Consider the following 17876-nt stretch of genomic DNA (forward strand, 5'->3'; position numbering starts at 1 on the left):
AACAATAATTGATGAGGTTATGTGTTTAGTCGGTGTGCTCTAACAGTGGTTGGAGTGCAATTTGTTAAACTGTTTTGACATAATGAACAATAAAAAAAAAATAAATAAATAAAAGAAGAAGGATGCTATCTTTCTAATCTGTTGTGTGGACCCACCAGTTGTTGCCTTCAGCTCCTTTAGTGTCATTTTACTCCGGTTTTTTTGTCTAGCGTGTTCAGTGAGTGAAGAGAATCGGTGGTGGTGAAGAACAAACCTACAGGGCCCACTCCGGGACCAACTCACTTCTACTGACCTTGGCATATTTGTGGTCCTTCTCTTACTAACAAGTCTGTGGTGCTCCAGGTCCCGCTGGACTCAAGCTGACAGCGTATCTACCAGCAACAGATACCTTCGTACGCATTTTACATGTGTTCAATGCACATTTGGGTGCATTATGTCTAGTATTAAATACTTTTTATTGTACATTAAAATCTTTCAAAGCGAAATGAAAAAAACTTATTGATTGTAACTCATTATACGAGTACAATAAAATAAATCAGATGCGTATACTCCACACGATGTTCTACAAAAATTCAGTCTTCAAACTACGATAAGTAGACCTCATTGTAACACAGATTCAGAATAATTATAGAAGGAGCATGAAGTGACAACAACCTCCGTTTTAAAATGAAATTATCCGGATAATGTTTCGTATAAAATATAAAATGTATTTAAAATATTTAAGAACAGTTTGAAGAAAATTTCTGGTATTGTAGACTACAACTTAAGTTCACTCAGTTTTTAAAAAAATATGAGCATAAAAGGTTTAAGCAAATCTTGCTTTAATTAACTGTATATAGTAAGGTTTTTTTAAAGTTTTTTTTTGCCTTAGTATTAAGTTCGACTCATTAACCAATGTAAATATTGTATGTTGTGGAGAGTATATATATAGGCACTGCAACCTGAAACCTCCTTTTGCATATACATACATATATTTGTACAACTGTTATTAAATTGTAAATAAACTTTTCAATTAATTAGTAAAAAAAAGAAAATTTCTGAGAAAATTGTAAAAAGTTAATTAAGGCAATTTTTTTTTTTTAAATCTTTTATTGAAATTTACAACTGTTGCAACAAGCAAATTTGATGTAAGATAAAACAATATTGATCGGAGAAGGCACCCAGTGGTGTCACTCCATTATCATAGATCGCTGTGCCCATCTTCTTTTCAATCTTCTTGCAGGATCACCTGGTATTGCGGAAGAAGATAGATGGTTAGGATGAGCTGCTGTAGAGGAATGAAATCAAAAATTTCAAAATGAATTTTAATTCTTATTAACACTGACAGGATTAATGTTCAGTATTTTATAAATGGCTAACATCAAACGATATTAGCAATAAATTGATGGGTCTACTTCTCTAGATCCGCTTTCTTTAACCCAAAGCGCATCTTGCCACTGTCTTATTGTTGAAACTCTTCAGTAGGACCGCTATAAAGGGTAAATTGTCAAAAAGTGCATGAAAAAGCGATTTATTAAAAATAATGTAAGTTTATTTATTTATACGCAATTTTTTACTCATTTATTTTGAAGTTTGTAGATACTATTTGGTTTAAAAGCTTTTTGATATGAATCAACAACCACGAAGAGCGAGAGAACGATATAATGCAACAAATTTAACACTTAACGCTTAATTTAACGCTTTCTTTTTTGTAAAAAAAATTGTAACTCGCCTTTTTTCGTTGGGGGTCCTTGCATTCGGGACAGAAAGGTTATAACTAAGAAACGGATTTTTATGTATTTAAAAATGCCAAATATTTAATTAAAATATGCATTTATTTTCGTCAATTATGTGGAAAATATGTGATTTTCTTAAAATATTTTTTGGAATATTTAAGTAAAATGGACATTTTTTTTTATGAAAATGTTTTTTTTGGAGGGGGGGCAAGTTATAATTATTTATACAAGAAAAGAACATTTTTACAATTTATAATAATTTGTTAGGAACAAAGTAATTTGTTTTTACAAGTTATAATGATTTATACAACAACGAACATTTTTACTATTTATAAAAAGATGTGTTAAATTTTCAATTTTGAAAACTTCACTCTTCGAAATTGTTTGCAACCACATGAAATTTCAAATGTTGGAACGTAAAGTGACGACGATCTGGGCGTAAGATGGACTTGTAACGACTAAAATCCTTTGAAATGAGGATTTTTAAGTTTGTGGAAATAATGGGATATCTGATCTAACCAAAGCCCGACACAGATCTGTACTCAGAGTAGACTTACTTGATGATGGAGATGTAAGGAAGGCTTGATAGGACGTCCTCTCTTTCTTTCTGTTTTTATTCTCTATGTGCGATCCGGTGGCAATATGTTGGGTGACTTGGGAACGTTGAGAGCAAGAAACGCGCTTGTCACAAGCTGTGCAGTACAAAATGTCTCCATCACTTCGAAAAAGTTCTGCTGGAAACTCGCGAAGATATTTAGCAACCAGTTGTTTGTTTGAGGCCGATGTTCGTGGCATTTCACCCAAAAAAGAATACACTAAGTGACCGAACGAAATGAATTGGACACTTCAACGAACGAGCTGAAAGAACAGACAACTTCAAAGAACTAACAAGTGCCCGTCACTGTTTAGCAGCATTCTGTGTAAATTACAATAACCATTGTACCCACTGTGATTCACAGCCCTACAGTCTGTGGTTCACAGTTCCTGTCAACCACCTCCCAATTATGAAAATATGCCCAAAATGAAAAAATATGTACATATTTTGATTAAATATGTAGAAATATTTATTTATTTTAATCAAATATGTATAAATATGCGATAACATCCAAATATGTGGAAATATGTGAAATAAAAGTAGACGCAAACGGCTTAAAAAGTGTCAGTATGAATACTTCTAGTTGAAAAACGTCTGAAAATTGCCTAGAAAAAAATATGTAAATACATACGAATCCGTTCCCTAGTTATTACATTAATCAAGCAAATAAATTAAAATGATGTATAAATAATAATTTGAAGAATTTTGCCATTTATTTGGTATTATATAATTACAAGAAGAGTTCGGAGCCAAAGAAAGTAAACTTTATTTGAGAGATGATAGAAGGTTGAACAACCTTATCTTACAAAGTTGATTGTAGACCTCTCTGACAGCCTACAGGAAGTTACAGAGGGTGACACATATTTCTTCCTTTAAATGACCGCTTTAAAAGACCTCAAACTGTTATTAAAATTAAAAAAATAAAATAAATAGAAGTAAAATTCATTTCCTTATAAAAGTAATTTGGACAACATTACAGATGTTAATGTGTATCAGATGCGATGATCCGTTTTTATTTTTTGTAAGGTTTCTTTCTTTACAAGCATAACAATGGGGTTTCATTATGGTCTGCCGAAGGCCACATATATCCGATAGCGGTTTTGATTGTTTAACACAGCCAGAGCGTAGCGTATCCATTACATTGGTATTGTAAAAATCGGTCTATCTGCTTTTTTTTAAAAAAGAAAAAGGCTGTTCAAATTTTTATTACATTAACTTTAATTATTTTTATGACAGTTTTTAAAAATATTTGTCTCATTAGTACTGTAATTACCTTCCACGAAGAGAGTTGACTTTATCGATACTCTGTCATCACAGTTCTGGTCCCTTAAAATATAGTACATATATCTGCCTGTGTCGTACAGTTAACGTTCTACTCCAAACCATTTTTGAACTGATGATCTTTAGGATTATTGCTTTAAATATTAACTATCTACTAGTTTTGATAGTTTCTTTTTAAATTAAACAGGAAGGTAACACATTTCACTTCGATGAACTTCCGCTTGATATAGGTTAGGAAATTTACATTTGGCTCAGTGACTTTTGAAGATCTCTAAAAGTCTTTATCCCATCTAAATGCTTCAAAATATCACTTAGAGAACAAACGTTACGCCATTCATTTACTTCCGACGTCACAATGCTCAGAAAGAGGTTTTCTCAAAATGGTTCCATTAAGAAGAATGAAGTAATTAAGCTTCGATGCCTTATTGATCCTAATTATATGATAAGTCCAAGAGGATTTCTTTAATTCTGCCTCTAGTAAATATGGCAATATTGACTTTTTAATCTTAATCGTTTTGGATTGATCAGTAAGCTGATAGATACATAGTTTGAGCAACCCATTAGCCTTTGTAAAAATTGTAAATAAAGTGTTTTTCTCTCAATCTTCCATATAAGTAGGCTTACCATACGTCCCGGTTTGACCGGGATGGTCCCGGTTTGAGATCCCTGTCCCGGCGTCCCGGTCGAACTTAAACAACACCGACACCGCGGCCGATCGTTCCCCCGCGCCCATTTATTAATTTGTTTTCAGTTCTTAATAATTTTGATTGCATTTCAAATATGAAAAACACAAATTAAGTGAAAAGCAAAACGAAAATGAGCCTCTTCCTCCTCTGCGTCCCGGTTTGGCTCTTCGTAATTAGGGTAAGCCTACCTCTAAGCCTCCCAAACCCTAAATTCTTTCTATGTAGGTCATTGTCTTTCTTTACTTTTAATGAATTCAAAATTTTACACCAAAAAACAATTTTTAATTAGTAAATTTAAAGGAAAACGGCCTTTTTGATTACAAAAACCTATTTAATTAATCATTTTTAGACTTTAGCCTGAAGCACCTGTAACAATTTAAATGAATAAATATTTTATATGTGTTTCTTATTTTTAAAAACTGCTAAATGTTTTAATGCAACATGTTTATCTCCACTAAAACTAGCAGAAAAAATCCCTTTCGATCTTAGTGGCATTTTGTAGGTGCCATAGATTAAAAAAAGGGACGAGAACCATGCCCCATGGCTCCGCAGCCACAAGAGACTTATTGTGCCTTCCTTTTTGGATCTAGTAGACGAAACCTCTCGCTGTTAAAGAGGTTGAGGACTTTCCCTACTAGTTCTTTTTGCGCTACCATCTCTTTTGGTCTCAAAGATCCGAAGGTTTCATAGCGCAATCGAACAGCAAGTGAGAGGCCGTTTTCTCCTCTTCTTGAAACAAGTTGCACAACGGTTCCGAAGCTAATAAGCCCCTACCTTGTGCAGATGCTTCCTGAACCTACCATGTCCCCGTAAATAGGCCTGTAATCAGAGTAATCTGATTTCTACCCAAGCAAAGAGTATCTTTGGCATTTTTGTTTACACAGCCAAGGGATACTACCCTTAACTGTGTTTGAACCAAGGACACATCACCCAGTTCTTTTCATGCTCTCTCCAGATCGAATCTTTCCAAGAGCCACACGAACTGTACCCTTGGTGATCCCCAGGATTTGTAGGTGCCATACTTTAAGGAAACTGGATAAACAAAAAATTGAATATTCTCTGGATGGTTATGCATAGAATTAGAAGAATTGATTTGCTTACAGATCAACCAAGAACTGTTATATTTCATAAACTTCATTGACGTTCTATAAAGGAAAAATATTCAGAAAACATCCTTAATAAAACATAATGTCCCTCTAAATCTACATTTCCTACCTCCTAAACAGGTGGTTGAAGTAAAGCAGAGAAAAAAAAGTTGCACTCGCATTAAATAAAAAAAATAAATAAATAAATAACATTGCTCTTTAAAATAAATTAATTTCGAATAGCCATTACATCATAATGTTGACAAAGAGACATGATTTAATTTGTGTACAAGTAAAGGCCAGCAGAGGTTGAACACAAAATAAATAATAAAATGGAAAAAAATAAAATAAAAGCCGGGGATGTTGGACACGCGGGGAGACCTCCTCAATAAATCTCGCTTCCTCCGGCTTGTCCAGGTTTCTTCACTTACACACTCCTCGAGTCCCACTCTCCAGGAGGACGCAAACACTGCCACGATGTTCCACATCCAATACCTACTGAGACATTCTTACTTGAATTATGTGGCTACACTTTTACACAGGCCATTAGCGTTAACCAGACAAAACAGTCTTCTTGAGCTCTCCCACCGTTCAAATATCATAAAATGTGAGCAGTATTCGCCTTTCTGCCACTTAGTTCTTTTTTATTGCAGAATTGTTGCATGTAAAGCTGACAACTTGCGATTAGTACATTTTTTTGGCCGAGGGAGGGGTATTTATAACCAATAAATTTGGCGTTTTCAAAATTTTAACCAAACATGGAGTATTAAACATTGTATATAACACACCAACAATAATTATCTGCATATTGAATGTGCAAAGTAAAATTGGCACCAAGTGATAATCAATAATTTGGATTCTTTTAACATAAAAGAACATTATTTCCTGTAAGTCCTAAAATCAAAATACAGACTCAGAATGATATACTTATTTGTTTTTCTTTTCTAAATAATAAATATATCGAACAATTAAATGTTCATCTTCAGTTTGAAATTGAGAGGATATCTAAGTTACATATTTGTTCATTAAACATATATTTAGTTACATCTGGAAAGAATACCAAAAAATAAAAATTATATAATTAATTCTAACAAAATATTTGGTAAACTTTCTCATAGATAAAGATTATTTTTTTCTGTTCATTATTTTTGGAGACTGATAGAATGAAAAAAATAAATGCCAGTATCAGTTATGATAAACTTATGCCGAGATTTCGATCTAGGGACTAGGTCATCTTTAGGGTTGTGGAAATAATTTATACATATCTAAGACAGAAAACAGTCTATATTTCAAAACTGATGCCAACAATTTAAACAACATATACGCCAACTTACTACAAAATACTTGTCAATTGGCAACACTGACTTCAAAACAGCCTAACACATATCTCACACACAGACCGATCACATTTAGTCCATGAGTAGACAAGACAGAAGATACACTAACCCACAGTGATGTAAAATAGAACATTGTAAATTAGGTAAATATTTTTGTGAATTTCGTTACATAATACACATTCATTGTAATGTAGTTATTGTTAACAAACTGTAAAATATGTTCCACAGCCCTGAAGATGACCTAGTCCCTAGGTTGAAAGCTCGGCATAACATAGTTTATAATGACTGAAACTGGGCAGTTATTTTTTTATAAATTACTTGATTGGTACCAGGGTACAAACAGTATTTGCATTTACAATCAGAAACTGTGATTTGGATGTTTTGCAGACGATTTATTTTTTTGTCTTGTTAAAAAATGAACAAAATACCTCATTAATAGTTCCTGGAAAGTTATCTTATTTTGTACAAAACTACTTTTCGATTAGAATATTTGTAAATACTTTTCTTGAAAAATATCATTCAATAATTGTTCAGTATTTTACGAGCTTAAAGAAATATATATGTATATTAAATTAGAGAAGTATTTTTTGAAAGGCTGGTTGCGATAATGTTGACAATAGCGATCCAGTAGTTGTTGGTAAGCGTATCAGTGTTAGTTGCTTAGACCCACTGCTTGAGAGCAGGTTTCTCATTCTCTATTTTTATTTATTTGTATTATTTTTTTTCTTTTTATTTTGTGGTCGAGAGTGGATGCAAGGTGATCGTGTCCGTCCGATGTGACCGCGCCCCCGTCGTGGCAGGGAGCACGACAGTCTTCTGTAGAAGCAGTTTCTCCCTTAGTGGTATATTGCAAGGTCGACTATTGTGTCCTGTCTAATAAGGTTCATTGGCAGCAGTGCTTGTAGCGCATTAAAGTGTATTTATATGAACATTACACAACTTTCATACATATTCTTTGAATGTTTCCCTTTTTTTTTTGAGTTCCCTTTTTTGAGTTACTTCTTAACTATAGAATTACAACTCACTATCCACAAAGTCAATTTACGCAAAGTAATTTTACTGCTCTCATAGTTACCATTATGAAATAGTTATTTATTTAACAAGTGTGGAAAGTAGTACTTTTCCTCACGCGAGGCAGGGTTTGCACGCACGAGCGAGCGAAGCGATGCGAGTGCAAGTGCAAATTGCCGAGTGTGAGGAAAATACTTTACACTAGAGTTAAATATTATATTTTTTCTGCAACCATTTATTAACTAATAAAATTAAAAATTTCATTTTTACAGTCTACAAAAAGTAATTTATTTATTATAAACATTTATTGTTATATTACAATTATTTACATTACTTACGTATTTACATTACTTATTACATTTTCTGCTGTTTCTTTTATTGATGGAGGAGTGTTTTCTAAACAGGCATCACTAGAATCCATTTTAAATTTCTATAAGGTAACACTATAACCTTTTTAACTGTTATAATTAAAAATATCTAATTATTTATTAAAGTATTATTTTTATTTCTATATTCCTTTCAATTTTTATTTTATTTTTTAATATTCGTTTTTTAATTATTTAAATAAAATAAATTTAAATAAGCTCATTAGAGTTTTACAGAAAATATTTATGTTAATAACAAAACTTCTTATATCAAGGAAGCACAATAAAGTTTTTCCACTCACTTGTGCGGAAAGTGACACTAATGGGAATTTCCCCCCACTAGTGTGGGAAGTTGGGCATTACACAGCTGAATTTAATTGAGTAATGAGAACTTCCCTACATGGTTGCAGAAAAATATATTTTTTGCCCTTTTAAAATATGATTTTCCTGCAGTAATAAGTAAATACAATAGGCCTCCTTGAGTAGGAACTACTCAATATGGCTGCTTTTCTAATGAAACATCGTAGTCATGACAAGAAAAGTAAAGTGGATTTTATTCTCAATAAATTTACAAATAATCTCTCTTTTTCATTAAGAAAGCTCTTTATCAAATTCACTTACAAATTTGCGAAGCCAGTTAACCAAATATTTCAGTCTAGAAATTTAAAAATTGTATTTCATTTTGGCTTTGCACATCATTTTAACACTAAATATGTAATTCCAAAATTTTAGATACATATTTTTTAAGCTACAATGCAGTTACTTTTTTTGGTAGTCTCGGAATTATATTCTGTTTTACTAAGTGCAGAAGTGTTGGAACCGAATTTCGGAATGACTTCCATTAAAGGTTATGTTTTTATAAAAGAGGTGTACTGTACTTCGTCCTAAATAGATCTAGAGAGAGCACTCATCTTACAGTATTCCCAGTTGGTGAAATCACCTTCTCTAAGCATGTAATTGGAAGAGTGGCCTGCAGTCAACTGGCTGTCCTAAGAAACTGGAATCTGCCTAGGCTTTCTATGGAATTCTAAGGAAGAACTGGGAGTCCGTTCCTGATATTCAGAGAAATATTTCCAGATACATATAACTATTCTCTGATTGCAAAAAAAAATCCACTTTACCAACCCCACAAAATGGATGAATCTTTCTCTATCAACGGAAATGGCTAATAGTCAAATCCTCAATCAGACAGTGAAATATTATTCCTGTTAAATAAATTATTTCAAAAAATAATTACTCACCAAAGTGCTGTGGCTTGATTGAAGAACTCTGCTTTAGAAGATGCAATGCGTAACCATTGGAGAGTAAAAAAAAAAAAGGCCCTCAGTCTACTCAGATATAAAAATATTCCTTCCATTCACTGCTTACAGGGTTTTGTAAAAATCTATGATCACCTAATCTACGTTTTTTTTAAAAAATTTTATTTACTTTTGTAACTGCAGTGCATTTCTGCAACAAAAAAAGCTTGATACTGGTAATGTAGTAAGCTAAGGAAAATTGACGCCTAGAACTTAGCGTAGCGAGATCTTGCTACTTCAGAAACACAGGAGATCTCGGTGCAAGATAGTGTTAGAAACAAAGTAAAGAGCATCAGCGATTCAACGGAGTGTTTTTGACTGGAAGGATTGGATTCTGTAGATATTGGAAGCTTCGGCTGAGCCCCAAAGTTCAATTCCGCGTGTCCAGACAGGTTTGAGCATCATGGTGTAGATAAATCGTTTGTTGTTTAGTGAAAGCTTTGATAGTTTGTCAAGAAGTATAGAGAGAAGTTTGAATCGACTGTATGGCTTTATCTGTAGATATTGGAAGCTTTGGCTGAGCCCCAATGTTCCATTCCATATGTCCAGACAGGTTTGAGCATCATGGCGTAGATAAATCGTTTGTTGTTTAGTGAAAGCTTAGATCTTTCGACAAGAAGTCTAGAGAGAAGTTTGAATCGTCTGTTTAGTTCTTTCTGTAGATATTAAAAGCTTTGGCTGAGCCCCAATGTTCCATTCCATATGTCCAGACAGGTTTGAGTATCATGGCGTAGATAAATCGTTTGTTGTTTAGTGAAAGCTTAGATCTTTCGACAAGAAGTCTAGAGTGAAGTTTGAATCGTCTGTTTAGTTCTTTCTGTAGATAATGGAAGCTTCGGCTGAGCCCCAAAGTTCAATTCCGCGTGTCCAGACAGGTTTGAGTATCATGGTGTAGATAAATCGTTTGTTGTTTAGTGAAAGCTTTGATCGTTTGTCAAGAAGTATAGAGAGAAGTTTGAATCGACTGTATGGCTTTATCTGTAGATATTGGAAGCTTTGGCTGAGCCCCAAAGTTCAATTCCGCGTGTCCAGACAGGTTTGAGCATCATGGCGTAGATAAATCGTTTGTTGTTTAGTGAAAGCTTAGATCTTTCGACAAGAAGTCTAGAGAGAAGTTTGAATCGTCTGTTTAGTTCTTTCTGTAGATATTAAAAGCTTTGGCTGAGCCCCAATGTTCCATTCCATATGTCCAGACAGGTTTGAGTATCATGGCGTAGATAAATCGTTTGTTGTTTAGTGAAAGCTTAGATCTTTCGACAAGAAGTCTAGAGTGAAGTTTGAATCGTCTGTTTAGTTCTTTCTGTAGATAATGGAAGCTTCGGCTGAGCCCCAAAGTTCAATTCCGCGTGTCCAGACAGGTTTGAGTATCATGGCGTAGATAAATCGTTTGTTGTTTAGTGAAAGCTTAGATCTTTCGACAAGAAGTCTAGAGTGAAGTTTGAATCGTCTGTTTAGTTCTTTCTGTAGATAATGGAAGCTTTGGCTGAGCCCCAAAGTTCAAATCCGCGTGTCCAGACAAGTTTGATAAGTTGTTTGTTTGTTTAGTGAAAGTTTCGATCGTTTGTCGAGAAGTTTGAATCGCCTGTATAGCTCTTTCCGTTTAAGTCTAGTATGTGGATTCCATTTTAAGCGATTGTCCATGAAGAGTCCTAGTTACTGAACACAACAAGTGAAACATGAAGTACAATGAATTACTTTTCTATACTTCAATGGAAGCTTTGGATTAAATTTATGGATTTGTGTGGTGCTTCATGAGCACTGAAGAAGTTTTGTCTTTGCTATCTGTTTAATAATTAAAAATCTGTAGCCTTCTTTCACATATCCTCCAAGGTGTTTCTTGTTGAATAAAAGTTTAATGATATTACTTGTAAATGTTAGTGTATTTTAAGAATCAAATGGAATGGATCCCTTTTTATGAATGCGGTCTGACTCCTTCTCTCTCGTCCCTCTCATAGCTCCAATAGTAGAATGTTAATGTATAAACGATTGTCCACATTTTAAAGTAGGTTAGCTGACAAAAACTACTGAATGGAATTCTCAGCCTTCTGATAGCATCGGCCAACAAGTTCACCTTCCTCTTCCCGTCAGCGCTCCTTGCCAGCATTTCAGGCTTTAGCGTTCAAAATATTTAATATATCTGCAGTTAATCTATTAACAGGGTATTTCTATTATAAATACATAATCTCTAAAGAAAAGAAGACTAGGACATTTACATAGTTTTATCATAATTTAACTTTATTAAAGAATAGTTATATATTTACCAAGTGATAAAGTAGTGTTTTTTGTTATTATAATTATTATTTATTAAAGTTCAATTACTTGAAAAAGAATTAAAAAATATTGGCGTTTTAAATACATTTCCTGCAACCGTTTAAAAGCATAATTTTTTAATTAAAAAAAAATACTATTCAATAAGAAATTGTTAAATAATATAATTAGTAGGTGTAAACTATTATTTAATAAAAACTATGTCTACAGTTTATAGAAATCTTTTAGTTTCATTTTGAATTAAAAATAAAATATAATAATGGAAGAATATAATACAATAACTTTTCCTAATCTCCAATTTATACCGAAATTTGAATCTCTTTCTTCTTTTTGGTTTCCTAGATTTTGATTTTGTTTGACTCGCTGTTCTAATGAATTTTTTGTGCAAGTTATGATGCAATATTTATGTGCGTTGTTATTCCGAACTTTCAGAAAATCTTTAGAATATTATTATTTACAACTATAAGAATTGATATAAGAGACAGTCATTTTGAGTTTTTCACACAATATTAGTTTCTTTGAAATAATTTTCCGGAAAAATAAATTTTCTGCATTTTAATGTGCCACTTTAATTATTGGGCAAGCTTAAACTTGTTAACTTATTTCCATTTTTAAGCTTCTTTAAGCATCTTTGATTGGTAGCTAACACAAGCGCAGAGATTTACTTTTTGTAAAACATTTTATAACTTTTCAGAAACTTTTATATATATTTTTTCATCCGAATCATCATTTGGGTACGCAGTTAAGATAACAAGTTGATCTTCTAATTTTATTCCGTAGCCAGAGCCAGTTTTACCTAATTTATTTCAATCTTTCGACTGGGATGCGCATTTCAATAAAATCGATGCACAGAAGCTGAAAAACGTTTAATTTAACCCGGTCGTATACCACATCATTTTGTGCCTTATCTGCTTTACATACCTTTTCTTCAGCCGTCAAAACATTATAAACTTGCTATTTTTTAAAAAAAAGAAAGCATAATTAATTAATAAATTGTAACAATACATCAAATTAACAAAAGAAAATGGAAAAAGAAAAAAGTAAGCATTTAAAATTCCCGCTAAAAATACAAGTAGTTTCCAAGAGGACCACACGCAGCGCGCGCACGCGCCATATAGACCACACAAGCGGAGGCACGCGAACAATACTTCGACAATACTCGTTCATGTTCGGATTGGCGCGTGTCTCATTCGGTACACTCCGTGTGTGTCCGGGCCACCTATAGAGACCACCAGTTCGCTCCCTACTTTTACCTTGGCTTATTACAGATTGTGCCTGACACCTGGTACTTACTGGTTGTGTTCCAGACCATTCTACTTCTGTCCTAGATGGTGGAGGTTGTAAAAACACTTCAGTATCTTTATCCATTTTTTTTTTTTAATATAATTATAATTTGTATTATTTTTTGACGAAAATCGGTCATTTTAATTCAACTTATAATGATTTACCTAGCCTTTCATTGTTATCCTTTACCTGCACACAGATTCCTCTTTAATTTACTTCATGTATCTTCTAATTTTTCTGATGGTTTCTTACCAATACTGAAGACTGGGTACCACTCTCGATCTCTTGAGCAAAAGAAATAGTGTGCGGTTGTTTTTCTTTGCACCAAGGAAACAGTTGAATGTGGATCTTGGTTGCTCTACAAGAGAAAGGACATCTTGAAATTTACAAATTACCTCCTCAACGGTTTCAGGCCCACAGTTTTTGTTTTGTTTTTTTTTCTTCTTTTCGTCCAGCATGCTGTCCATTATCTTCTTTCTTCAAGCTACATCTTTGGCTTTCTAAGAATTGATTGATTATCTGTTCGGAAAAATATACTCTTCATCTCTGTTTTGCTTCGTTCCTCATTTAGCTCAACCGCTCCTGAGAATAGTAACCTTATTGAACTGTGTACATCGCCAACTCGGTGATTTTATGGTAAAACTGATTTAAAATGGTTTATGATTACTGGTGAATTTATAACTTTGATTTCAACTTGAAAGAATGATATGCTAAATGCAGAAAATACATTGTGTGCAGTGCAGTTCCTTTTTGTACCTGCAAAAGAAATAACTGTATCCCACTGCCATCTAATTCAATTCAAAGATAATGATGTTATTTTAAAAATTGCTGTTAAAGAAAAATATCGTTACACCAGATTTGTTATTTTATTTTCTTAAGATATTTATTTAGTTTACACTTTCTCCTCAAGTTATTTTCTGAAAATTATTTGTTTTTTCTGCTTCAAAGGACCTCGAAACTGTATTTCCTGTAAGAAAAGCTCCACTTAACTTGCCATGACATCCTCTTGTCCAGTTAGAGAAGGTGAGCCCACTTGTGTTTTATGTTTTTATTGCCTATTTTAAAATATTGCTACAAGTAAACTAGATGTTTAATACTCAATAACATTACGGCCAAACATCGCCTGCAGGGTGAAAGGTATTGTGTCATAAACAAGGCAGTTGAGCAATGTATAGTTCTAACATTAAGACTACAGCTTCATGAGCTATGCAATTTTGATTTTTTTTGGGGGGGGCCCTTTTATATGTAATAAAAATAAGATATTGTTGAACATAAGACCAACATTACAATCCATAAATTCAAACAATAAGTCCTTAATTTCTTAACGATTACAGTTTCCAGTAACATAGCAAAATTACTTTGGTTGCAAAATATTATTACACGTTGTAATGGTGGTTAACCCTCTGGAAGTTGAGGCAGGCTTACTGATGATCTGTTCGGTAATGTTTCATGTTTTAAACTTTTCTGTAATAAATATCGTTATAAAACCAGTTAACCTTACTTGTCTTGCACTAAGGCTTACACTAACGGTTCAAAGAACAAAACTAACTTATTATTTCCATTTAAATAGTGCCATTGCACACAATTTTCATTAATTATTATTCATTGGAAGATCATTTTTGTTTTATTGTTGAGTCGTAAGAATGGAAAGAAATTTAGCTCGCTTGCTTCTACGTGTGCTTCTGTACCACAGGAGAAAATTGAAGTACTTAGATTTACTGCTGAAATTCATACAGGTCCACTGGTAAATTGCCTAAAAATTCGAAAATATTCAGCCGAAGTCTGAATCATATGCGTACAATGCTGTACCCTCCAAAATCTAATATTTTTTTAACCTTAATTGTTTACCTTTTTTTTTCAGAACCATTACGAGATAAAGAGGTTGCCATCTGTTGAGATGGCATTCACAAAATTATTACAGTTTAAGGGACCAATAGTTTTAGTAAAAGTACTGTGTAACGATGTTGATTTCAGAAATTTGGGTCTGAAGATTTTTACCTCAAAGATGTCGGTTGGCCTGCAGTTATCGATGGTTTAGATGCTGACCTACCTCAATCGATTTTCAAAGAGAGCTGTTGTGGATAGTTTAAAGTGTATTGAAAAAGTAAAATACCAGATAAGGGGGCGCTCAGACTGAAGAATCATTAGTGAATTGAACGAACGGTAAAAATTTTCACGTTTGAGTGTTTGGCTCTTCATTGCGCTTGCGCTAAAAGAAGAACGGCTCATTTTAGGATCAAATTGTGATTTGTGATTAAATGTACTGCAATAGGAAACGTTCTGAACTAAAAAAAAAAAACACAATTTTTGAAAGAGTTTTAATAGAACTTAAAATATTTCTACTTTTATAATCAAAGTTCTTCTTCAAATAAGTTATACGTTCACTAAGGGGTTTTTGCACAATAATAATGTGTAAGTTAATTCAGGTCCAACAATTTCTATCCATGATTACACAACTAAATTAACATCTGAGATTTTACTGTTTTTGAACAACCAATTGAACCCTTAAAAGATTAGAAATTCAAAGGTAACACTCAAAAAGTTTTTTGAAGAAGCATTACTATCTTAGTTGATTTGATTTATTTTTTAGTTTATAAGCTACACAAAAAAATTTTCATCTAATAAGCATGAAGTTGTGCTTAATAGTTGACAAAGAAAATGAAAATCAAAATTAAATACAGCTCCTCAACCTACATATAATCAGAACTAATTATTTCTTTTGTTTTCATAATGCCTTGCAAAAGTTATTTGTCCTAAAAGATAATTTGGTTATGTCCAATAATTAACAAAACAAATTTAACACAAAATTAACTTCAAAATGAAAATAACAGCAATAAATGAATAAAAACAACAACAAAGTAAGGGAAGGGATTAGCTATGAGGTTAGCATACTGGACTCCCACGCGGAGGTCCCGGGTTCGAATCCAGCAGCTGACCCTTAGATTTTCTCTTCCTAGGAACTTCTTACAGCTCACTGTCCGGTGGTGGACAGTGTTGTCTGTAACGAGAGAACACTGTCCGGAGGCCGGCAGTGCACTGGAAAAAGCTCCGGGCGCTAATAACCTCAGCTGTTGATGCGCCAAAAAAAATAAAGTAATTTACTTTGCTGTAGCAGTTCTGAATTAGTTGAAGATAACCTTAACCATACAAAACAGCATTCTTCCTTCCAGTTTAGTTACTGAAAAAGTTGTGCACATTATTTATTTTATATTGTTCTTGAATTTACTAGTAAGTTTTTAAAGTAATCCAGTTTCTCCAATTTCTTTTTGTGAGAAAATATTCAATTGTGGTAAGAGTTACGAATTGAGTTTTCATTTGAACAATTTTAAAGTTTAATGGATTCTGTGAATGAACGTTTGATATTTGTGTTTTTTATGTAACTAATCCCTCTGAAATCACTTGACCACCAAACTAAAAGCTTGCCAGCCAACAGGCTCCTCCTCTTTGTGGAAATAAAAATCAACTTTATAAAATAAAATGACAGTTCACTACAAAAATTTTGGCAATTTGGTTGGTATCCATTTTTTGTTTTTTTTTCTAATCTTTGCTTCATTAAAATGCACCACCTATCCAACACTCTCAGGTAGATAATAATAAAAAGAAGAAGAGGTGGGAGTAGAAAGGATGAAACAGGATTAAACAGCAATTTGTCTCGTCCCTAAAAACATCCTGGGAGATGACTGCAGTCAAAAAAAAAAAAATAAATAAATAAAATCTTTGTGAGACAGGTTCAACAGGAAGGAGAAATGATCAGAAATGATTGAGAAAGAGAAGATTGGAAGAGAGAGACAATGGACCATGGATCCAGCTTGCTAAGGCAGTCCGGGAATTGTGGTGAGCCAGTACACCCAAAGGGGGGGGGGAATACACATTTTTAGTGTCAACATAAATTCCTATTTGACGAACGCCTGCTCTTGTCCACTGTAACATTTTTACTGGCTGCCACACAATTAATTTTATTTAACATCCGCGACTGGGGCCACATAAGATAGACTCTGGCCACAGTGGTTCATTTTTATACAAGTTGAATCTTATATACTATTTATGGGTTGCTGGCAGTTGACACAGGTTATTTTCCCTTCTTTTTTTCTACTGCTCCCAACAAACAGAATATTTCAACATGATAGTTTTCACCACTTCCACTTCTTCTTCTGTAGAACTAAAACATATGCTAAAGATATCAAAGATTTTTTATCTGTAACTTACTTCTTCCGTTTTATTAAGAATTGCTAATTATAAGAAGAATTTATCATTTCAATTTCTTGGATTTTAAATTTTTTTAGTAGAAAGTTTGTTTAAATAATAATTTTTTACTTAATTTATTTATGTTGTTATTTTAATACAAAACTCTTTTTGCTCTTTATTTTATGTGTTCTTAACTCATAGACATTTACTTCTGTTTTATTTTTTGTAAGTATAATGACCTGAACTCCTTGCCTTAAAGTTGTAATTCTTTTGTGCAAATAAAATGATTAATTATTAAGAATTGCAATCGTGGTACTTGGATAATTTCATATCTTTCTTTTACTGTATTCAAGAGGAAATATCGTAGGATAGATTTCAATTTCAATGTTCACCGGATCTTTTGTTAAGTATCGCAAAATGTTGGCTAACCTATTAATCTCATTGTCGAATTAGGCATAACTATAGTTGAAGATAACTATAAATACTCAATCTTAAATTAGCATTATCAAATCAATGTAGCTAAGACTTTCAATTGATTTATGCATCCTAGCTGGGAATCACTGCGGTACGTAGTACTTTATTTTTTCAAAATTCTGTAGTCTTTACGTCAGCGTTTTGCTAACTGTAATCCAGAATGGGCAGGCGTATGTTAAATTTGGTGTAAGCAGCGTGTTAATTTGAATAGATAGATAGGTCCATTAATAAAATAGATTCAATCATGTCTGAGATCACTATAAAGAATGTGGTAAGTAAGCAAAGAAAATTT

General features: G+C 33.1%; 1 protein-coding gene and 1 long non-coding RNA gene across 2 annotated transcripts; one reads left to right on the forward strand and one right to left on the reverse strand.

Moving 5' to 3' along the window:
* Positions 1 to 1080: 1080 nt before the first annotated feature.
* LOC141454226 (uncharacterized) lies at positions 1081 to 2929 on the reverse strand. Its single transcript, XM_074128244.1, has 2 exons — positions 2273 to 2929; positions 1081 to 1267 (listed from the first exon to the last, which is right to left on the reverse strand). Exons 1-2 carry the CDS (start codon positions 2508 to 2510, stop codon positions 1170 to 1172), a joined length of 336 nt encoding a protein of 111 aa, XP_073984345.1. The 5' UTR covers positions 2511 to 2929; the 3' UTR covers positions 1081 to 1169.
* A 3736-nt stretch (positions 2930 to 6665) lies between these two features.
* Positions 6666 to 17305, forward strand: LOC141454482 (uncharacterized). Its single transcript, XR_012458741.1, has 4 exons — positions 6666 to 6842; positions 13874 to 13948; positions 14260 to 14364; positions 14900 to 17305. It is a non-coding gene; the product is annotated as an uncharacterized lncRNA (long non-coding RNA).
* Positions 17306 to 17876: the final 571 nt, after the last annotated feature.

Source organism: Rhodnius prolixus, unplaced genomic scaffold (assembly GCF_049639745.1).
Source record: "Rhodnius prolixus isolate KJV_2025 unplaced genomic scaffold, Rpr scaffold_9, whole genome shotgun sequence".
Classification (NCBI taxonomy): domain Eukaryota; kingdom Metazoa; phylum Arthropoda; class Insecta; order Hemiptera; family Reduviidae; genus Rhodnius; species Rhodnius prolixus.

Bases quoted from the DNA above. Each gene is read 5' to 3' on its own strand.
- LOC141454226 (XM_074128244.1), bottom strand. From the start codon at position 2,510: ATGCCACGAACATCGGCCTCAAACAAACAACTGGTTGCTAAATATCTT. The intron at 1,268-2,272 runs GTAAGTCTACTC...ATTCCTCTACAG, and splicing joins CCTTACATCTCCATCATCAA to CAGCTCATCCTAACCATCTA.